The sequence below is a fragment of the Lagenorhynchus albirostris genome, chromosome 20, assembly GCF_949774975.1.
Source record: "Lagenorhynchus albirostris chromosome 20, mLagAlb1.1, whole genome shotgun sequence".
Classification (NCBI taxonomy): Eukaryota; Metazoa; Chordata; class Mammalia; order Artiodactyla; family Delphinidae; genus Lagenorhynchus; species Lagenorhynchus albirostris.
This window is the reverse complement of record NC_083114.1, coordinates 8,760,170-8,783,039: the sequence shown is the minus strand read 5'-3', so window position 1 is coordinate 8,783,039 and position 22,870 is coordinate 8,760,170. Positions and strand designations below refer to the sequence as shown.

The 22,870-nt window shown below is 44.8% G+C and overlaps 1 protein-coding gene across 3 annotated transcripts; it reads left to right on the top strand.

The window, feature by feature from the left end:
• The first annotated feature begins 304 nt into the window (after positions 1–304).
• Positions 305–22,630, top strand: CNTROB (centrobin, centriole duplication and spindle assembly protein). 3 transcript variants are annotated; one of them, XM_060132966.1, is made up of 19 exons: positions 305–1,096; positions 1,882–1,966; positions 2,217–2,298; positions 2,813–2,936; positions 3,875–3,991; positions 4,205–4,321; positions 4,657–4,755; positions 6,130–6,366; positions 6,710–6,844; positions 17,098–17,231; positions 17,808–17,933; positions 18,137–18,299; positions 18,924–19,185; positions 20,090–20,244; positions 20,508–20,571; positions 20,746–20,916; positions 21,067–21,199; positions 21,746–21,818; positions 22,075–22,630. In XM_060132966.1, exons 1-19 carry the CDS (start codon positions 824–826, stop codon positions 22,198–22,200), a joined length of 2,676 nt encoding a protein of 891 aa, XP_059988949.1. In that variant the 5' UTR covers positions 305–823; the 3' UTR covers positions 22,201–22,630. The 3 variants fall into 3 exon arrangements, with proteins under 3 accessions (XP_059988949.1, XP_059988948.1, XP_059988950.1); XM_060132965.1 differs by having other exon boundaries at positions 2,780–2,936; XM_060132967.1 differs by lacking the exon at positions 21,067–21,199 and having other exon boundaries at positions 2,780–2,936.
• Positions 22,631–22,870: the final 240 nt, after the last annotated feature.

Here is a 22,870-nt window from a genome sequence, read left to right as displayed (position 1 = left end):
CGAGAAGGAGGGTGTCTTGGTGTTGCCGAACTGGGGCTTAGGGGAGGGGGCAGACCCTTGTCCCCACCTTGGCCGACTTCGTGGCCGAGGACTGGAGGTGTGGAGAGTAGTTGGAACGGGGTGGTCGGGGTAGGGGATCTCAGGCTAGACTTGAGCGCGGCGTACTTTTTAGGGACGTCTGAGGGCGTGACTGAGTGTTCAAGTTTCTTTGGGGATAGTAGGGAGGGAGGGATTCTAGGGACCTTGCTATGGCTTTCTTGACAGGAGGGATCGGAGGGGATATACTAGAGAGTTGACCCTGGGTAGAACGAGTGCAGTGGGAGGAGAGGGGAGGTGGGGAGCATGAGGTTCCTGCCCCTCTGAGACCACAGCCAGTTGAGGGGCAAATAAGGCAGCTGGACGGAAATTAGGCCTCTATTGGATTTGGGTCCGTTTCAGTTTGCACGTTCTGGGTGTGAAAACTTAAGAGCTCAGTTGACCAGTGATAGCCTGTGCCAGAAGTTGATCTGCAGCTTTCAGTGCTCCAGAGGAACTGCAGCAGGTCTTCTGTCCCCACCCTCTCCTTGCTGCACCCTCCTTTTCCACTGTTACCAGGAGCTGTGGAAAGAAATCCTTTTGCCCTCTCGCATGGCCTCTGGAACCGTTGGAAACCTTTCCTCTAACCAGAAAGGCTCCATGCCCTCATTCAACAAGAATCCTTCACTTGGAGTCTTCCTCTTTTCTCCCAAATCTTCCTTCTTGGGGTACTTTCCCCCTGTGCTCTCCTAAAGCAGAACCAGGAGTTCCCAGCTCTGCTGTCTCCAGTTGTCTCTTCCCTGTACTCATGGCAACATCAGCTACCAGCCCCAGTTCACCTCTCCGGGCCAAGGATCTCCTGAGTGATTCATCAGAAGCCCCTGGGCTGAACCAAGCATCCTCTGAGGTGACCTCCCAGCTGTATACTTCTTTGCACCTCAGTCGTCAGGCAGAGAGCACAGCCCGAGCCCAGCTGTTTTTGCCCGCCACCTTCCCACCTCCTCACGAGGTGTTAGATGGCTTGGCCCAAGAACTGAGTCACAGCTTGTCGGTTGGATTGGAGAACAACTTGAAGAAGAAGGTGAGGGAGATGTGTCTTGGAAACCTCTAGGGTCTTGGGATCGGGGGTGGTAAAAAAAAAAATAGCTTTACTGAGACTTGAACTCCTATTGTTGGATTCCAAATTCCTTTTAACTACACAGTCAATCATGCTTGTTCCTGGGAACAAATGTTTATGAGGGAGAGAGTGGCCTGGGCCACCATAATTTGGAAAGTTGTGAAACTACTAGCTCTTTTTTTTTTTTTTTTCCTTCAGAGACACATGTGGGATAGGTAGCTGTGCTTTGACTGGGATGTGGGTGCTGGGAGTGAGGATAACGTTTCTTCATCCCAAGAGGGAACTAGGGACTTAAGGAAAATATGCTGAGATCCTTCCAGCTCAAAACTATTTTGATCATATGGTTCAAAATTTGGCATGTAAATCATTAAAACACAGTTTAATCAATTATACATGTTATAGATAGTGTCAGATAGAGCAAGTATCATAACCAATCTGCAGACTGGTTAGGCCGCCCAGAGTTTGAAAAACTGATAGCCATGGACTACAGAGTCTTTAGACAGGATGTTTGCTCTCTAGTTGGCAAGAATCCTCACTACTCTTGTCTTAAGGTGCCCAATTAATTCATTTACATTACCTCTCTGGCTTCTGTAGACATTTGAGTTTCTTACTAGGTCAGTCCTATTTTTCTTGTTTTCCCAGGTGTGAGAGTAAAAATTCTTGGGCCTTAGGGGCTACTGGATGCCGTCTGCCCTGACAGTAGGTAGATCATGGATTATTGCATCTGATTTCCATGTTGCTTTTTCTAGGATGGTTCCAAGCATATCTTTGAGATGGAAAGTGTTCGGGGTCAACTCCAGAGCATGTTCCAAACCTCACGAGATACGGCCTATCGTGAGTAAACCCCTTCCCTGTAAAGGAGAACCTAGATTTAAGGGGTGGGAAAAAGTGGAGAAAGGAAGCAGGGTGTGTGGGGGGAGGCGACCTAGACCTCGGAGATAAGAGATTTCTGGAGGAAAGGTTCCCGTTCTTTGGGAGAGGGCAGGAGGAGTGGGTGAAGTAGAAAGGAAGGACCTCTTCTTCAAGTGGTCCCTGTTCCTGTCCTTACCTGACCCTGGCTGTGGGCCTCTCTGGCTGCCCACAGAGGAGTCCGCTACTCCAGGTGCCGGCTCAGAGAGACGGGAAGAGGACTCCTTTGACAGTGACAGCACGGCCACCTTACTTAAGTGAGTTTTCCTTGGGGTTCTCCTAGCTGATTTCCTTTCTTGGAAAGCCAAGTGTTCTAGTGTTTAGTTCTCCCTTTACTGCTTTTGTATCTCTTAAGGACCTAAGATGCTTGTCACTTAGCTTTCAGTTTTCATCCTTTCTCTCCTTTCTTCTATCCCCTTTCCTCCTTTGGGAACGTGGGCATCTGCTGCTTAGTACCTGGCTCTCTCCCAACTTCTAGTCCTTCTTCCTGCAGAAGAGCTAGTTTGTTTCTGCTGAAACTTGTACTGCAGGGAGTGTGGAATAGATGAAGGAGCACTATAGAGTGAATCACAGAACCTGCGTGCTATCTATGGCTCTATCTCTTATCTACCTAGCTTTGTAACTTTGGGCAAGTCTCCTGCCCTGAGTTTCAGTTTCCTCATTTGTAAAATGTCACAGTTGGACTAGTGGATCTCAAAAGCTTTCCCAACCCTAATATTCTCTACCTGATTTGCTCAGCACCCGGCCCCTGCGCGACTTATCTCCATCTAGCTCAGCCCAAGCCCTGGAGGACTTGTTTCCCCGCTACACCAGCCTTCGGTCAGGGCCCCCACTCAATCCCCCGGATTTTCAGGGGCTGAGAGATGCACTGGATTCAGAACATACCCGTCGCAAGGTGAGATATAAAGGCTTCCTTTTGACAGCAGCAAAGATTAGAAAAGGGGCTGAAGGTTAAGGGCCTGCAGGCTGGGACTTTGCTCAAATGGCTCTGCTGGAAGGCAGGCCTTCTTTGACCGTCCTAGCTAGAATGGCACACCTCGCCTCCAGGTATTATTCCCTCAGATCATTCTGTTATTTCCTTCATGTAGTTTATCAAAGTCTGATATATCTCGTTTGTGTTCCCCCTCTAAAACCTAAGCTCCATGCAGGTCATGCCTTATCTTGTTCAGCACTTTCTTCCTAAAGCCTAGAACATACCGAACACATAGAAATACCCTGTGCATGTTTGGTGAATGAACAACAAACTTTGTTGGCTTGTGCAAAGCTACCAGCGATATAATGAGCTTTGTTTCTGTGAGCCTCAGCCTATTGAAGGGGGCAGAGAGAGGGACAAGGCAGAGGAAGAGTCAGAATTATTGGTTGTGTTGTCATTTTTGGAACCTTCTCTTCCTCCATTTTAAACTGCCTGGCCATGAATGAAAGGCTTTCCCCTTTATCCTTGCCATGTTGAATCGTTGTGTCCAATATGCTTCTTAGGGCAGGAGTAACTTCTCACTCTTTGCAGCATGGGCTGCTGCACCCCTGCCAAAAGGTTCATGGAAATTTTTCCCAGGAGATCTGGAAAAGGGAAGAGGCTGGAAACTAAGCCCCTGCTTCCTGAGGTGGTAGAGGAAGGTGTTGGAGGTCTTAGGCTCCAGCATTGCTGATTCTCCTTCCCCAAACCTGTTCTGTTTTGGGGACCCAGGCTCCCTGTCTCCAGCCGACTGGAGGCTGGAGACTGGAGGCTCCCTGTCTCCAGCCGACTGCCCATTTCCCCTGTAGAGGAGCTGGAAAGTTTGGAGCTTTGGTCAAACTAAGGATGGCAACATCCAGACTCCTCATCCTTCTTCCCAGCATTGTGAGCGCCATATTCAGAGCCTGCAGACCCGCGTGCTAGAGCTTCAGCAACAGTTAGCTGTGGCCGTGACTGCCGACCGCAAGAAAGACATCATGATTGAACAACTGGACAAGGTGCCAGGGTAGCGGAATGCGGGTGGGTCTCTCCATGGGGGGCACCAAGGAATAGTGAATAGGGGGAGGCCAACCAACATTTCTTTGTTCATGTTAGGAGCTGGGGTAAGTGGTGGGTTAACTGACCACTGGGAGAAGGTGGCTGTTGACCCTGCTCCTGTGGGCAGAAAGAGGGCAAAAAAATTATTTGAAATTCTATCTGACTTCCCTGAGACCCTGGCCCGCGTGGTGGAGGGCTGGAACCGGCATGAAGCTGAGCGGACAGAGGTGCTTCGGGGACTCCAGGAGGAGCGCCAGGCAGCTGAACTCACTAGAAGCAAGCAGCAGGAGGTGTGCAACCTGGGTCATGGGGCTTTAGAACGTAGGTCAGTGACGGCTGGATGGGAGAGGGTAGAAACAGCCCTGGAGTCAGGGTTCCTGACAGATTGACCTCAATCTTGCCATAGCAGGCCTGACAGTTCTCCTCGCTTCCTCTCCCTTCAGTGTTTCTGCTGTCAAACTTGCATGGTTGATGTCTTCTCAGCTTTCCTCACGCCATGTGGTCTTCTCTCTGGCCCCCAAGTCATTTAGTTAACTCTTGCTTTTAGAGTTTACGTTGTTAATGATTTTCGAAGTACAGGGATTCCCCTCAGTTCCTCCATCCTGTGTTCCTCTCTCCTTGAAAGACAGTAACCCGCCTGGAACAAAGCCTTTCTGAGGCCATGGAGGCCCTGAATCGTGAGCAGGAAGGTGCCAGACTGCAGCAACGGGAAAGAGAGACACTGGTGAGAATGCTTCCTGGGTTAACTCCAGTAGAGGCTGTTAATTACTTCTAGAGGGTTATGGGCTTTTGATGGATTGTGGGAGTTCATAATTTGAGTTGCACCAGGGCAAAGTGTGTTCTTTAAAACACAAGTTCTGGGGGCTTCCCTGGCGGTCTAATGGTTGAGACTCTGTGCTTCCACTGCAGGGGGCACAGGTTCAGTCCCTCCTCAGGGAACTAAGATCCCACATGCCTCGCTGGCATGGCCAAATAGATAAATAAATACATACATAAAAGAAGATTTTTTAAAAAAACAAAAACACTAGTTCTGCTAGATACTCTACAGAAAGTAAGCTCTGCCACCAAGTAAGTGTTGGAGACTCAGCAAATTGTATCCTCATTAAAATCATTTGGATCATTTTGTTTGTTTGTTTTGTTTTGTTTTTTTGTTTTTTGTGTTTTTTTTGCGGTACGCGGGCATCTTACTGTTGTGGCCTCTCCCGTTGCGGAGCACAGGCTCCGGACGCGCAGGCTCAGCGGCCATGGCTCACGGGCCCAGCCGCTCTGCGGCATGTGGGATCTTCCCAGACCGGGGCACGAACCCGTGTTCCCTGCATGGGCAGGCGGACTCTCAGCCATTGCGCCACCAGGCAAGCCCTGGATAATTATTTTTAAATACAGATTTCTGACCCTTTCCCAGAGGTTTTGATATATGGGGGGTTGGGGAGCCTAAATATTTTCAGAAATTTCCTAGGTGATTTCGTTCAGCCAGGTTTGAGAACCCTGGTCTATGGCAGACCAGAAAAGGTATGGGATGAGACTTACTCAAGTTTTTAATTGCTGAAATGATAAGATTACCCATATGAGTTAGTAGCCAGGTTTAGAATTTCTTGCATGCATGACACATGCTTGCTACATGCATGCTGGTACTTATATTCCTAACAGGCTACATCCAAGAGCGCTGCTGGTGGCTTCTGGTTGGCTAGTACATGATTGTAGGCTGGATTTTCTAGTCTTTGTGGTTTCTTTTGATGACGATGGGGATAGCTATTGTATATTGAGTACTTACTACATGCCAGACACTGTGCTAAATTCTTTACATACTTTTTAACTTTAATCCTCACAAGGTAGACTGTAATATGCCCACTTTACAGATAAGGATGTGTGCCTCAGAACACAAAGTAAATGCAGAGCTGGGATTCAAACTGAGATTTGAACGCAAATCTACCCAACTCTGGAACAGAAGCTCTTATTTACCATATAATCTTGTGGGCTTGTTAACTATGGTATTTTAACGGATATAATTCTCAGCAGGCACATTGTATGGGGGTAAGGGGGCAGATTGCTGGTCTCTTGAGGGCATGCTAAGGATCTTGGTTTTCTCCTGGGGCTATAGGAAGAGGAAAGGCAAGCTCTGACCCTGAGCTTGGAGCTGGAACAGCAGCGGTGCCGGGCCCTGCAGGAAGAACGGGATGCGGCTCGGGCTGGGCAACTCAGTGAGCATCAACAGTTGGAGACACTTCAGGTGGCCCTAGAGGAAGAACGGCAGACCTGGGCCCAGAAGGAGCATCAGCTTAAGGAATGCTACCAGGCACTGCAGGAGGAGAGCCAGGCTCAGTTGGAAAGGGAGAAGGTAAAAGTGGCACTTGGGGAATGGGGGAACAGATGAAGGACAAAATAATTGAATGAGACGGATGTCAGAAAACACGATGTAGTGGACTGGGATGGAGAGTGAAGAACTATATGTGGGAGAGAAGATTGAGAGTGTAGGGCCTGCAGGAAGGGGTGGGGGCATCAAATACATGGAAGGTCGAAGAGTGAGATTCAACAGAGATGAGGAAATAGGTCACATATGAGGAGAGAGGAAGCTTGGTTTTTAGGGTACGGGAGGATGATTTGGGGAATAGAGGTAACCGGGAGACAGGCAATGAGGTACAAACTTAAGTTTGATTTCTCTTTCTTTTGGGAACACCCAGAGGGAGGCCCAGGCAGCCCGGGAGGCCCAGCAGCAGCTGGCATTGGTGCAGTCTGAGGTGCAGCGGTTGGAAGGAGAGCTGGACACGGCTCGGAGAGAGAGAGACGCCTTGCAGCTGGAGATGAGCCTGGTGCAGGTCAGGAGGCAGAGGTTCTTGAGGAGAGTTCCTGGTGAGAAGACGTAGGTCTGAGGCAGAGTGACTTTCAGGAGTCAGGCAAACACTCCCATTTCTAACTAGAATTTTGACCTTTATGGGCCTCTGTTTTTATGCATAAAATGTGTGCTAAGGGCACATTAATGAGTTTCTGAGAGACTTTTTTCCTTATTATATTTACTTACTTATTTATTTTTGCGGTACGCGGGCCTCTCACTGTTGTGACCTCTCCCGTTGTGGAGCACAGATTCTGGACGCGCAGGCTCAGCGGCCATGGCTCACGGGCCCAGCCGCTCCACGGCATGTGGGATCTTCCCGGACCGGGGCACGAACCCGTGTCCCCTGCATCGGCAGGCGGACTCTCAACCGCTGCGCCACCAGGGAAGCCCTTTTTTTCCTTATTATAATGGTTGACTTAAGGAGACACCCAGTTTCTGGGTTAGTGAGGCCAGTGTTTGAGAGAACACACTTTTACTTTTCACCTGGCCCATTGAGTTGGAGGGCTGACCACATGGAAACTAATTTATCATGGAGGACCAAGGGTGAAGACGTTAGTAAAAACTTCAGTAGCAACTTATACGCTGCTGTACCCCCTGAACTGATGCTAGCTGTGCGTGTCTATGTGGGCATTCAGTAAACCTATCGAATGGTCCTTCTATGTAAGCTCTGTGCTGGGATAGTCCTAACACAATAGCCCCGGCCAACAAGGAGCTCACCAGATAGATGGGGAGTTTGTCTAGCACACACATTTTCGAAGGAGTATGATAAATAAGAATTTAGAGTAAGGAGAACTACTCTTTACTCAGACGTCATCTTTCTAGTGAGTTCTTCCCCAACCACACTGAGTAAAATCTGCAACCTCTGACAACCCCTTTTCCCTTCCCTGTTCAATTTTTCTCCTACTATACTACATAATATACCTTTTTATTTATTTTACTTGGTATTTAATTTTTTTAAATTGAAGTATAGTTGACTTACAATATTATATTAGTTTCAGGTGTACAACACAGTGATTTGATATTTTTATATATGTTACAAAGTGATTACCATGATAAGTCTAGTTACCATTTATCACCATTCAGAGTTATTACAATATCATTGAATATTCCCTATGCTGTGCATTATTATATCCCTGTGACTTATTTATTTTATAGGTGGAGGTTTGTACCTCTCGATCCCCTTCACCAATTTCACCCATTTCCCCACTCCACCTCCCCCATAGTGTATCTTGTTTATTTTCTGTAAGGTGCATGAGCGCAATGACTTTTGTCTATTTACTGTTAAATCCCAGAGTAGCGCCTGGCTTTAGTGTTGTTCATGTCCTCCATTTCGTTATTGTTCCATTGATTATTGAAAGTGGGGTATTGAAGTCTCCAGCTGTGGTTGTAGAACTGTCTGTTTTCTCCCTTCAATTCTGTCATTTTTTTCTTCATATATTTTGGGGCTCTATTAGGTGCACATATATTTATAACTGCTATATCTTCTTAATATAACCTTTTTGCTTAAAATCTATTTTGTCTGATATTAATATAGCCCCCACCCCATTTTTTGTTTACTATTTGCATGGACTATCTTTTTTCATCCTTTTACTTTCAGCCTTTTTGTGTCTTTGTAAAGTGAGTCTCTGGTGGACAATGTATAGGTGCATCATGTTTTTTTTTTTAATCCATTATGTCAATTCCTGCCTATTAATTGGAACATTTAATCCGTTTACATTTAAAGTAATTATTGATAAGGAAGGACTTCTGCCATTTAGTTGTTTGGTTTTTTATGTCTTAAATGTTTTTGTTCCTCAGTTCCTCCATTACTGCCTTTTTTTTTTTTTGATAGTTTGTTGATATTTTTGTAGTATACTGTTATCTTTTCCTCTTTCCTTTTCTGTATATTTTTAAAGTTATTTTCTGAATGGTTACCTTGGGATTACAATTAACATCTTAAAGTAATAATAACCTAGTTTGGATAATACCTACTTTAGTTTCAGTAGCGTATACTCTGTTCCTATGCGTCTCTGTCCCTCCCCCTTCATATTGTTATTGTTACAGATTTGTAATTATTGTTTTATGCCTTTGCCTTTTAAATCATATTGGAAAAAAGGAGTTACAAACCAAAAGTACAATAATATAGGTTTATATTTGCCTATGTAGCAACCTTTATCAGTTGCTTCATATGGCTTTATTTCTTCATATGGCTTCAAGTTACTGTCTAATTTCATTTCATTTCAGCCTGAAGGACTCCCTTTAGAATTTCTTGTAGGTCAGGTCCACTAGTAATGATCACCCTTAGCTTTTATCCATCAGGGAATGTTTTAATTTCTCCTTCATTGTTGAAGGATTTTCCTCACATTCCCCTCGCCCTCCCCATATAGAATTCTTAGTTGACAGTCGTTTTTCTTTAAAACATGTTGGGACTTCCCTGGTGGCGCAGTGGTTAAGAATCCGCCTGCCAATGCAGAGGACACAGGTCCGAGCCCTGGTTCGGGAAGATCGCACATGCTGCGGAGCAACTAAGCCCGTGCGTCACAACTACTGAGCCTGTGCTCTAGAGCCTGTGAGCCACAACTACTGAGCCCACATGCCCCAACTACTGAAGCCCATGTGTCTAGAGCCCATGCTCCGCAACAAGAGAAGCCACCGCAATGAGAAGCCCCTGCACGGCAATGAAGAGTAACCCCCACTCGCCACAACTAGAGGAAGCCCGTGCGCAGCAACGAAGACCCAACGCAGCCAAAAATAAATAAAATAAATAAATTAAAAAACCCAAAAAACAAAACCAAAAAAACATGTCATTCCACTACCTTCTGGCCTCCATGATTTCTTAGGAGAAATCAGCTATTAATCTTATTGAGGCTCCCTGGTAAGTGACAAATTGCTTCTCTCTTGTTGCTTTCAAGATTCCCTCTTTGGCTTTTGATAGTGTGACAATAATGTGTCAGTGTGGATCTCTTTGAGTTTATCCTGCTTAGAGATTGTTGAGTTTCTGGGATGTGTAGATTTATGAATTTTATCAAATTTGGGAAGCTTTTGGCCATTATTTCTTCAGATATCTTTTCTCTCTTTCTCTTGACTTCCCTAATGCATATGTTGGTATGTTTGATGATGTCCCACAGGTCCCCAGGTTTTATTCATTTTTCTTCTTTTTTTTTTCTTTCTGCTCATCTGACGGGATAATTTCAGTTGCTTATCTTCAAGTTCATTGATCCTTTCTTCTGCCTGCTGACATCTGCCATTGAGCCCCTGTAGTGATTTTTTTAAAATAGATTTTAGGGCTTCCCTGGTGGCGCCGTGGTTGGGAGTCTGCCTGCCGATGCAGGGGACACGGGTTTGCGCCCTGGTCTGGGAAGATCCCACATGCCGCAGAGCAACTGGGCCCGTGAGCCATGGCCGCTGAGCCTGCACTTCTGGAGCCTGTGCTCCACAACAAGAGAGGCCGCGATAGTGAGAGGCCCACGCGCTGCAATGAAGAGTGACCGCCGCTTGCCACAACTAGAGAAAGCCCTTGCACAGAAACGAAGACCCAACACAGCCATAAATAAATAAATTAATTAATTTAAAAAATAGTTAAAATAAATTTTATTTTTTAGAGCAGTTTCAGGTTCACAGCAAAACTGAGTGGAAGGTACAGAGATTTCCCATATACTTCCTAACTGCAGCCCCCCACAGCTTCCCCTATTAGCAGCATCTCCCACCAGAGTAGTACGTTTGTTACAGTTGACACATCATTATCACCTAGAGTCCATAGTTTACATTAAGGTTCACTCTTGCTGTTGTACATTATATGAGTTTGGACAAATTTATAATGACATGTATCCACCTTTATAGTATCATACTTAGTTTCACTGTTCATCGCTTCCTCCCTTTAAGCCCTGACAACCACTGATCTTTTTACTTTCTCCATAGTTTTTTGCCTTTTCTGGAATGTAATATAGTTGGAATCATATAGTATGTAGCCTTTTCAGATTGGCTTCTTTCACTTAGTGATATGATTTTTTTCCATGGTTTGATAGCTCACTTCTTTTTAGTGGTAAATAATATTCCATTGTCAGTTTATCTTTTCACCTACACATCTTTGTTGCTTGTAAGTGTTGGCAGTTTTGTTGGGTTTTTTTAAAGTGTTTATTTATTTATTTATTTGGCTGTGCCAGGTTTTAGTTGCGGCACGTGGGATCTTCGTTGCCACCTGCGGGATCTTTAGTTGCAGCATGTGGGATCTTTTAGTTGCGGCATGCAAACTCTGAATTGCAGCATGTGGGGTCTATTTCCCTGCAGGGATCGAACCAGGGCCGCCTGCATTGGGAGTACAGAGTCTTAGCCACTGGACCACCAGGGAAGTTCCAGTGTTGGCAGTTATGAGTAAAACTTCCGTAAACATTCATGTGCAGGTTTTTTGTGTGAACTACTTTGGGTAAATACCAAGGAGTGTGGTTGCTGGGTCATATGGTAAGGGCGCGTTTAGTTTTGTAAGAAACCACTATAGTGTCTTCCAAAGCGAGTGTACCATTTTGCATTCCCATCAGTAATGAATGAGCGTTTCTGTTGTTCCACATCCTCACCAACATTTGGCATGTCAGTGTTCTGGCTTTTGGCCATTCTAGTAGATGTATAGTGGTATCTAGTGAATTTTTCATATCATCAGTTGTACTTTTCAGCTCCAGCATTTCTGTTTTGTTCCTGTTTATAATTTCAATCTCTTTAAATCTCTTTATTGACACCCCCTATTTGCTCATACTTTGTTCTGATTTCCTTTAGTTTATTGTCTAAATAGCTCATTGAGCATATTTAAGACTGTTGATTTTACGTCTTTGACTAGTAATCCCAATGTCTGGGCTTCCACAGGAAGAGTTCCTGTTATATTCTCTTTTTCCTTTGAATGAGTCATATTTTCATGGGTTTTTTGGTATGTTTTGTAATCTTTTGTTGAGAGCTGTATATTTTGAGTATTATAATGTAGTAACTCTGGAAATCATATTTTCTCCCTCCTCAGGGATTTCTTTTGACAGCTGCAGCCGTCTATTTGTATAGTGACTTTTCCAAACGGTTTTTGCAAATGGTATTTCTTGTGTGTGGTAATTGACATTTCTGTTCCATTATCTCTGTGATTAGCCTGTGATCTAACAGATTTTCTTAAATGTCTGGACTCCCTCCTGTCAAAAAAAGTGTACATGTCTCTTTATTTATTTATTTTTAAGATTTCTTTTTTTTTTTTTTAATCTACCGTGCTTGCTAGCCTGGCTAGGCTCCCATTTTTCCTTTACTTTGACCTAGTAATTCCATACTGTTTCATTACCTCTTTGATACTTTTTAGGAAGAGGTATACATGTATATACATATATTTTAAAAATATCTTATTCAACTTGTTTGTTTTTGTTCAGCACAACAGTTACTCTGAATAACCATCTGCCAATACTAGAAACATGATCTACTCCCTCTCTTCTTATACTTTGAAATAGTTTGTAAGGTTGGATTTAATATGTATTTCTTGAATACTTGGTGTTTGACTTGATTTTGCTTCTTGAATGTTTCTAGAAATATTAGGGGGACTTCCCTGGAGGTCCAGTGGTTAAGACTTCGCCTTCCAATGCAGGGGGTGTGGGTTCGATCCCTGGTCAGGGAACTAAGATCCCACATGCCTCATGGCCCAAAACATAAAACAGAAGCAACATTGTAACAAATTCAATAAAGACTTTAAGAATGGTCCATATTAAAAAAAAAAAAAAAAGAAAAGCAATCCTTTAAAAAAAATGAAAGAAATATTTAGGCTTTCTATTTCTTCTTGAATTATTTTTGGTGTTCTCTTATCTATATATATCTATTCAGTCTAAATTTTCTAATCTATTGACTTAACAGTTGTTCATAATTTTATCTTAATGTCCCTGGCATCTTTTCTACTTTTTCATTCCAGATATTGTTCATTTGTGTCATTTCTGTCATCATCTCTTTTTAAAACCATCTTACTCATGATTTAATTAAATATATTTTCAGAAAATTACCTTTTGGCTTTGTTGATTTTTTTTTCTATTTTATTAATGTCTGTACCTTATTTCATTTCTTATATTTTCTTTGATTTTATTCTGTTGTTCTTTTAAAAATCTTAAGATGAATGCTTGCTTCTTCTAAGTTCCTCCATAAGTATTAACTTAAGTGCATCCTACAACTTGTCCCATGTGATATTTGTCTTATTGTTTGGTTCTGAATAATATTCCTTTAAAAAAATATTTATTTATTTGGTTGTGCCAGGTCTTAGTTGTGGCAGGCGGGCTCCTTAGTTGTGGCATGCATGTGGAATCTAGTTCCCTGAGCAGGGATCCAACCCAGGCCCCCTGCACTGGGAGCGAGGAGTCTTAACCACTGCGCCACCAGGGAAGTCCCCTGAATAATATTGTTTTTTTATATGATTACTTTTTGATCTCCTGGGTTATTTCCAAACATATAGGGTTTTCTAATTATCTTTTTAGTATTGATTTATAGCTTAAATATTTGTGATTAGAGAGCATGGTCTTTTAAAAAATTACTTATTTATGTACGTTCCACCCAACTTTTTGTGTTGAAATATTTCTGTCTTAAATGTTGCTTGAATAGTAAGTATAATGAATACACTTAGATTCATCAGTTGACATTTTGCTACATTTGTCTGTTGTCTGTCTGCACCTCTCTCTCTCTCTGCCCCTTCCCACCCCGCTTCCTCTCTTTTCGTGTCCCCACCCCCATCATTGGAGAGTTTCTTGTGGATATCATGAGAGAATATACTATTTTTATTATTTAAATTCTTTGAAAATTGTTGAGACTTATCCCTTAATATATGGTCAAGTTTTCTAAATATTTCATGTGTGCTTAAAAACATGTATTTTATAGTTGTTTGGTGAAGTTTTATATGTCTATTTGTATATGTGTCTAGTTTGTTAACTATGCTGTTTAAGTCATTATATCCCTTTTTATTTTTTTTCTATTAAAAATCTCACTGAGTGTGGATTTGTCTGTTTCTCCTGTAGTCTGTCAATTTTTGCTTTATACATTTTGAGGCTCTGTTATGATTAGATACATATAATTTTTTAAATTGCTATATCTTTCCTGGTAAATTGAGTGTTTTATCCTTATGAGATGACTCTATCTCTTACAAGACTTTTTGCCTTAGAGTCTAATCTTGCCTAATATTAATAGATCTATATTGGTCTTTAAAAAAAATAAGAGTTTCCCTGAGAAATATTTTTCTAACTTTTTTACTTTCAACATTTATATATTTGCCTTTTGGCTGGAGCATTAAATTCATTTAATTTAATTAGTTTATTCATAGCTGAATCCATGTCTTAACTTTATCTTATTTTGTCCTGCTTATTCAGTGTTTATTTTCCTCTCCTTTCTTGTCATCTTTTAGATTCATTATTTTTTCCTCATTTCATGTTTGTTTGTTTGTTTTGTCAGCTAGTTTTAAAGTCAAACTGAGTTTCTGTCTAAATTCTCAAAGTTAACTTATCAGAGGTAAATATCAAAGACAGAGAAAGGAGTCGTCAATTCTACATGGATGGCTCAAGGTAGTCTCCCCAGAGAACTCTAAAAAATATTTTTAAGATGTAAAAGTTGTCTGTAATACAAGTTCAAATATTACAGAAGTAAACGGTTGCCTTCCCTTCCCGCATCACTTTGTGTCCTTTTAGAACCTTTCTATATGGGTTTCTAGGCTGGTGCTTTAAAAAAATGTGTATGCATTCGCTGCAACTTGTTGTTTTTACCTCATAATATATCTTAGACATCTTTCCATGTCAATACATATAGAAGTATGTTATTTTTAAGAATTAAATTAAGATGTATAGATGTTATTTTTAAGAATTATATAATATTGCTATAAATGGATGAATCATAGTTTATTTAAGCATTTTCCTTTTGATGAGAAATTTACACTGACGTCAGTTTTTTTCACTATTAAAAATAGTGCTGCAGGGAATTCCCTGGTGGTCCAGTGGTTAGGACTCTGTGCTTCCACTGCATGGGGCATGGGTTCGATCCCTGGTTGGGGAACTAAGATCCCACAAGCCACACGTTGCGGCCAAAAAAAAAAAAAAAAATAGTGCTGCAGTGAACATAAATCTTTGGCACCCTTTCTGTAGGATAGATTCTTTAAAGTGGAATTGCTGGCTCAGATGGAGTATATATTAAGTTTTTTCATTAAAAAAATTTAGGGTAGTGATTATTTTATAATGTATAAAAATATTGAATCACTATGTTGTACACGTGAAACTAAAAAAAAGAATTTAGGTAACAAGGCATCTAGAGTAGTCAAAATCGTGGAAACAGAAACAGTGGTGATGTTAGGGGCTGGGGAGGGAGAAATGGGGAGTTGTTGTTCAGTGAGTATAGAGTTTCAGGTTGGTTTTTTTTAAAAATTTTATTTATTTGTTTATTTTTTGGCTGTGTTAGGTCTTCGTTGCTACACACAGGCTTTCTCTAGCGGGTCCTACTCTTTGTTGCAGTGCACGGGCTTCTCATTGTGGTGGCTTCTCTTGTTGCGGAGCATGGACTCTAGGCGTGTGGGCTTCAGTAGTTGTGTCTCGCAGGCTCAGTAGTTGTGGTGCGCAGGCTTAGTTGCTCCGCGGCATGTGGGATCTTCCCAGACCAGGGCTCAAACTCATGTCCCCTGCATTGGCAGGCGTATTCTTAACCACTGCGCCACCAGGGAAGCCCTAGAGTTGCAGTTTTACAAGATGAAACATTTCTACAGATCTGTACAACAACATGAATATAGTTAATACTACCTAACTGTACACTTAAAAATGGTTAAGAAGGTAAGTTTGTATTATGCGTTTCTTACCACAAGTTTTTTAAATTAAAAAAAAGAATTTAGGTAACTGTTAGGAGTTTGGTATGATTGGAACCTATTTGGGAGAGCTGAGATAGATGAGTGGGATCATAAAGGGCCCTATAATCCAGTTTCAGCAGCCAGAACTTTATTCCTTAGACAGTAGGGACATTTAAAGGATTTCAAACAAGGAAACAAATTGAGCGTCTTTGTGCTTTAGAATATTCACTCAGGCACAAAGTAGAGGATCCACTAGGGCCGGAATGAGAGAGGGTGGAGGGTAGAATAGAGGCAGGGAGATCAGTTAGACTTGAAGTAATATTGAATTAACGTAGTAGTGAGCAGAAGGGTAAATTAGAGAGCTGTTAGTATTGAATAGAATGAAATGACCAGTGGGAGGGGCAAAGATGTGGGAGGAGTCAAGAATAACTCCAGGTTTCAAATAGGTTGGGTGTTTCAGTGGAGAGTGGTGCCATTAACTAAGGCAAGAAATATAATAGGAAAAGGTTTGAGGGTAGAAAAACAAATGAGCTCAATTTTGGATGTGTTCTATTTGAGGCATATACAGTAGGTTTCTTGGTATATGGGCTTAAAGCTTAGAAGAAAGGTCCAGGATAAAGAGAGAGATTTAGAAAGTGTTTTAAGGTATAAACGGTAGCCAAAAACATGGCCTAAATGCTAGACATTTGCTCTACACAGGTAAAAGCATCAGTGACCCAGAATGGTAGCATGTGGTCAAAAAGAAAACTGAAGACAGAACTCAAGGAAGCATTGTGCCTTGATGGGCAGTTGGAGGAGGAGCAGTTTTAGCTGAGACTGAAGAGCAGTCGGGTAGAATGAGATCGCGTGGCTGGTGGTATCACAGGAGTGAAGGGGAAAATGGTTTTAGAAGGAAAAACTGATGTAGGCGGCAGGTGTTGCAGTGAGATCACGTAAGATAAAGACTGAGAAATAACCACTGCGGGATTTAGAAATTAGGTTCTTTGCCATGAAGGACTATGAGTGGAAGTCAGATTTCAGTGAGTTGAAGAAGGATTATGAGGTGAGAAAATAGAGACAATGATTCTGCTTTAGGAGGAGGGAACACGGACATTTTTTGAATGTTCCCTGGGTTTCAGGTGGTACACCAGGAATATTGCATGTGTTACCTCAGACACGTGTAACACATTTGATTGTTCTACCTAACTTTTCTTTTGTCCAAAAAAAAGATATTTCTATTGTCCAAAGTCGTTTTTACTTTTGTGTACCTATAAGGTGTGCGCACCTCATGGTTTAATAAGGAAAGGAATCCTCTTTCACTCCTTGTGGCAAAATTCTTGTTTCTTTATCTCTTAGGCATATGAGGTAACGTTGGTACGTGGATTTTTTTGTCTACCTTATATCCTCCATCCTCTTCTAAGCCCAGATAGAGCCGAGCTGACAATGACCCTGCCTTCCCTTACTCCCAGGCCCGGTTTGAAAGCCAGCGGATCCAGATGGAGTCGGAGCTGGCCGTGCAGCTGGAGCAGCGGGTGACAGAGAGGCTGGCACAGGCTCAGGAGAGCAGCCTGCGCCAAGCAGCCTCCCTGAGGGAGCATCACAGGTACGTGGAGCTTACTGGCTGCTGCCTCTCCCCAGCCGCAGCAGGTGGTGTCGGGGCCCGGTCCAGACCCTCTCAGATCCCTTTACCATCTTCCAACGCACTGGCTGCTGTCAGTCTCTCGGTGGGAGAGCTGCCTTCAGGTTCACAGGGAGAGCCAGCCGTGCTTGGGGATTTTCCATTTTCACCCCATAGGAAGTAGCACTTAACCAATAGCTGATGGCCACAGGAATGTACGTTTCCAGCTCCCTTGCCCCTGGTGGGCACAGTGGTGAGCTTCGACCTGCAACATTTCCAGAGCCGCCCTGGGGGATTGAGCCTCCTCCCCACCTCAGCCCTAGTCCCCTACCAGTTTTTTTCTAGAAATGCTTCTTAAATGAACCACCTTCCCATAAATCCTCATTATAGTCCCTGCTTCTGGGGAACCCATCCCAAGATACCAGCTGTCCTCTTTCCTGAATGCGCCTGTGCCACGGCTGGGCTGGCTGGCTCTCACGTGCACGCGTTCTGGCTTTTTCTTATTTGATTAGTTCTTCTGTCTCAAGATTCAGTCCTCTTTTCTCACCTGTGTCCTCCCAGGAAGCAGCTGCAGGAGCTAAATGGACAGCACCAGCAGGAATTGTCCTCTCAGTTGGCTCAGTTCAAGGTGGAAATGACAGAACGGGAGGAGAGGCAGCAGCAGGTGGCCCAGGACTATGAGCTCAGGTGCTGGCCCCTGGTCTCCCTGTTAGGCCGCAGTCCCAGAGGGAGTGGTGAAGGGCCACTTCCTCTGTAGCCCTGGCCTCTCCCGCACTGGCCCCAGCGCCTTTCACAATTTCACGTGTTCCATATTCCCTTCTGGCTCTTCCTATTCTCCGAGTCCCTGCTTTTGTAAAGGGCCGACATGGCCTCTCGCGTCTTGCCTTCAGACTGGCCCGGGAGCAGGCGCGAGCGCGGGAGCTGCAGAGTGGGAGGCAGCGGCTGCAGGAGCAGCGGGCGGAGCTGCTGGAGCGGCTGCAGGCCATGCTGCAGGCCCACTGGGAGGAGGCAAGCCACCTGCTCAGCACTGCCGCCCTTCCGCCCAGTCCCCCGGTATGCTGCGCAGAATTGTGTTTGGACCCCTTCTTTGGAAATCTAGCTCCCTCCCAAGGGCGGTCCATAGTTCACCCCTATGTTGGCATCTCCTACTTCCTTCTTTTAATTATTAAATCTTTATTATTAGTTAAAATCTTTTTTGGAATAGATGATGACATGCACATGGTAAAAAAAAAAAAATCCATACTGTTCAAAAAGATATACGGTGAAAAGTAATCTCCATCCCATCCCTGCACCTCAGTCTCCCGGTTCCTCCCCCGAGGAGCAGCGGCTGTTACTGGTGTCTCGAGTGCCGCCCCCAAAACAGTAGCCTTCTGTACACAGTTTTGTGTCTTTTTACTTAACCAAGTGCTTATTGGTGGACATTAAAGTTGTTTCCTATATTTTGCTTCTACAAACAGTGCTGCAAAAAATATCATTAATATATGTCTTTGTGCAAGTATATCTGTAAAATTTCTAAAAATGGAATTGTAAGTTCAAAAGTAAGCATTTTAAAATTTGATAGTAATTTGATAAATGTTCCCCAACCTCCTTTTAAGGACGTTGTACTAATTTGTAATCTTATTAAAAAGTGTCTGTGCCATGTCTCATCTCTTTAAACGCACCCTCTCTTGTGCCCAGGTTCCTCCTGCCGGCCCCTCCAGCCCTGGGCCACAGGAACCGGAGAAGGGGGAGAGGAGCATCTGGACTGTGCCCCCCGTGGCCGTGGCCCTAAAGCCCGTATTGCAGCAGAGCCGGGAAGCACAGGAAGAGCCGCCTGGGGTGCTGCCACCTGTTCTCTGCAGCCCCTCCCCAGATCTTAGCCTCCTGCTGGGCCCCACTTTCCAGAGCCAGCATTCCTTCCAGCCCCTGGAGCCAAAGCCAGATCTCACTTCATCCTCAGGTGACTGGGGACAGGAGTCACTGGCGTTCTCCTTACCCACACGGATTGGCTCCCTCTTAACCTAGCTTCCTTTCTGTCTGGGACTTGAGCATTTTGTTTCCCAGATGACTTAGTGACCGTAAATTGCAAGGAGCAGAAATCCACTCAAGTTTGTTCAAATAAAGGGAGTGAGGCTTATGGAAATGTGATGTATCTGTGCTCAATGAGAACTGGAGTTGGTTCAGGGGTGCTGCCAGGAACTGGGCAGCTGTTCCTCGTCTCTTGGGGCCCGCGTGGGCTCTGGACTCTGCCCCCCCCGGCATCTGCTCCTTCCTCTTGGTCGACCAGCCCTCTCTCTCCCTCAGGTTCTTGCTCTCACAAGTTTGGTTTGCACGTGAGTTGAGCAGCCACGACACTGACTCCAGAAAGACTCTAGACAACCTTACAGAGACATTGGTGCCTCTGTTTCTTAGGTCCAGTTTAAAGAGAGGCGATCTGATGAGTTGGTAACCATCCCTTGGATCGGCTGACCTTGAGTGGTGGCCACGCCTGGTTCAGTCAGCTGTGTCTTGTGGGGATGACGGTGCTCTGTGTGGTGTAAATGTGACAACCCAGGCAGAATTAAGAATGAGCCGGAACATGTCTATTGATCGTAAACCATTCTGTGCTGCGGTGGTATTTATTTATTCAGCAGCCGAGTGCCATAGCTTTCCCCTCTGGCTACACTTCTGTCTTAGAATTCAGCTGTGCCGACTCTCAGTTGCCTTCAGTTCTTCCCTGTCCAGGCTGTTTTCCACCGTGACCAGCTTCTCCTGGTTGTGCTGCCCCTGTTATATTTAATAGGCCCCTTCCTTCCAGGCCTGTGGTGAGCTGATTTGTGGAGAAGTCCCCCCCCTACAGCACACGCCCCTGTCTCACTTTACAGCTGAGGCCTTCTCTGCAGCTGGGACCTTCCATCCCGATCACAGGGCAGAGCGGCCATTCCCTGCGGAAGATCCTGGGTCCGACGGGGATGGCTTCCTGAAGCAAGGGCTGCCGCCCCCTTCCCAGCTGCAGGGCCTCAAGCATTTTTTGCACCAGGTAAGAGGGCCCACCCGTCCCACCTTGTTTTCTCCTCTCCCTACTCAGTTTCTCTTTCTACTCTGGGAGACTAGGATGCTGACTTCATCCGCCTTTTAGGACTAAGACTTCGTCCCAGCTTCTGCCTCTCCCAGTTGCAGTAGTTCCTTCTGGAACTTAGGTGACCAGCCCCAGCTCTTACTTCCCCAGTTGCTGCTTCCCTCAGACACTGAGGTCTCTTTCTTCAGCGGTCCTCAGGGAACCTTACTGTCTTGTCCCCACAGCTGCTGGAGACAGCGCCCCAGAGCAACGAGAACCCCTCCAACGACCTGCTGCCCCCTAAGTCTGGTGAGCACCACCCCTGAAGAAGGTTGGGGCCAGGCCTGGAAGAGGTGGGAGATCCGGTTACCAGGCATGGGCCTTTAGGAGCTGGCAGAAGTGACGAAGCCCCACGAAGGCTAAGGTGGCAGGATTCCTTGGATTTTGCCCCATTTCCTGATTTGAATCTCTTTCCTTTGCTAGGTCCTCTGACTGCCCCATCTTGGGAGGAAGCCCCTCAGGCGCCACGCCTCCCACCCCCGGTCCATAAAACTAAAGTGCCCTTAGCCATGGCGTCCAGTCTTTTCCGGGTCCATGAGCTTCCCTCAGCCCATTCACAGAGCGGCGGTTCCAGTGATGGCTGCCCAGAGAGAGGTAATCAGGTCATGGTTTCCCGGCAGATAAAAAGGGTAGGTCTCGGGCATGGAGCTGGTACCTGGAACTGAAGGCCTGTCTGGACTCCGAGAGTTGGGATAGGGTTGGGGGAGGGCCTAGGATGACAACCATTACTGATGTGTCTCTCAGGTGGAGATGGGCTCGCACCCTCGAGGCAGCTGATGGAGGTGTCCCAGCTGTTACGACTGTACCAAGCTCGGGGCTGGGGGGCACTGCCTGCCGAGGATCTGCTGCTGTACCTGAAGAGGCTGGAACACAGCGGGTACCAGCCTGGGAGGGAAGGGTGGAGGGACTAGGTGGATGGAACCTGGATTGTGGGCAGGAAGAGTGGAGTGTGCGCGTTGTCCTTTGAGCAGCAGCTTCCATCCTTTTCTGGGGAAGAAGTGAGGGTGAGGTGTAGATCGGAGTCTCCTCCAGCTCTCACTCCTCCGCACCTGTCTTTTGTCTCTACTTTTCTGTTTGTCTGTTTTTTGTTTTCTTTTTCACTTCTTAAAAAAAAAAATCACTTATTTTTCCACTTCTTAAAAAAAAAATCTCTTCTACTAAAAATCTCTTCTACTAAGATAGATGTTTTTCTACCTTAGTTTTTTCCTCTTTAGCCTGCAGCTCAGAACTGAGAGTCCTAGGATTGTGACAATCTAATATAACTCAGTATTTGATTCCACCAATGTTTCCTCCTGTTTGATCCCCGGGTCTGTCTTGTTTGTTCTTATTCTTAAGAGACAGAATTGGGGAGTAGTTCTTCCACCCCGTGTGGGGAGAGTCGGGGGAACAGCTGCCCATCATCATCCCTTGATTTGTATGGCAGGACTGACAGCCGAGGGGATAATGCCCCCAGAAGGAACACAGACTCCCGCTTGGGTGACATGCCCCGGAAAGAGGTAAGGGAAGGTCGGGCGGGGGCGAGGGGCTGGGGGCTCTCACTGGCTCATCCCTCGCCCTCTGCACACCCGCCAGCTGGCTCTGTCCTCTGTCGCCCGACCCCTCCGATCCCGGGTCCCGTTTTCTGTAGCGTGGCCCTTCCCCTTTGCTGACTGACGCTGGCCCACCCCACGCACGATGCCGTTCCTCAGTGGCAGGGGGGCGGTTGAGAGGACGCGACACTGACTTTTTTTTCTCTTTTCCCTCAACTCTCAGATCCCCTCCCAGGCTCTGCCTCGCCGCCTCGCTACAGCCCCTAAGACTGAAAGACTTCCAGCTCGGAAGAAGAGTGGGCACCCTGCCCCTGGTAGCGTGAGGAGTCGAGGGGGGATCTGGAGATAAGTCCCTGGCCTTTCTCTTCTTTGGTCTCTCATTTTTATTATTATTATTTTAATAAATCTCAGTAGTCTGTATTAGAGTCTCTGACTCATAGGAATTTGGAAAATGGAGGATTTATAGGAAACCACTGTGTGAGGAAACCTCATTGTTCTATTTGAGTATGTTTTTTATATGTTTCTATTTTATATTCTGTGGAAAAAGACACGAGTGCTTTGAACGAAAACAGTCTGTGGCTAGGTTTCAGAAGCATTAGTGAGCTAAAGCCCGGTGTTGCAAGAGTAAAACCCACAGAGTGATTAGCTCTGGTCGGTAGTGGAATTATGGGTGATTCTTATTTTCTTCTTTGTACATTTCTGTATTTTCCAGCTGCTCTAAAACAAGTATATATTACTTAATCAGAAAAACACTTTCAATAAAAGAATAATTTATTGTATAGAGAGTTTCAGTAAAAATTTGATTTTGGGGGAGACAGTTTTGTGTTTAGGAGCAGATAATTTAATTCTTTCAGATGGCGCTAGTAGGTTTCTGATGGACAGATTCTGCTCCAGCCAGGCCACATGTTATGGCTGTAATCGTCAGTCTTATGGCTTTGAAACGTGTATAAAAGACTAGAGTACTGGCAAGGAAAAACAGCCATGATTGTGAAAACTTTCATCCTAACACTCACCAAAAT

Bases quoted from the DNA above. Each gene is read 5' to 3' on its own strand.
- CNTROB (XM_060132965.1), top strand. From the start codon at position 824: ATGGCAACATCAGCTACCAGCCCCAGTTCACCTCTCCGGGCCAAGGAT. The intron at 1,097-1,881 runs GTGAGGGAGATG...TGCTTTTTCTAG, and splicing joins AGAACAACTTGAAGAAGAAG to GATGGTTCCAAGCATATCTT. The intron at 6,845-17,097 runs GTCAGGAGGCAG...CCTTACTCCCAG, and splicing joins TGGAGATGAGCCTGGTGCAG to GCCCGGTTTGAAAGCCAGCG.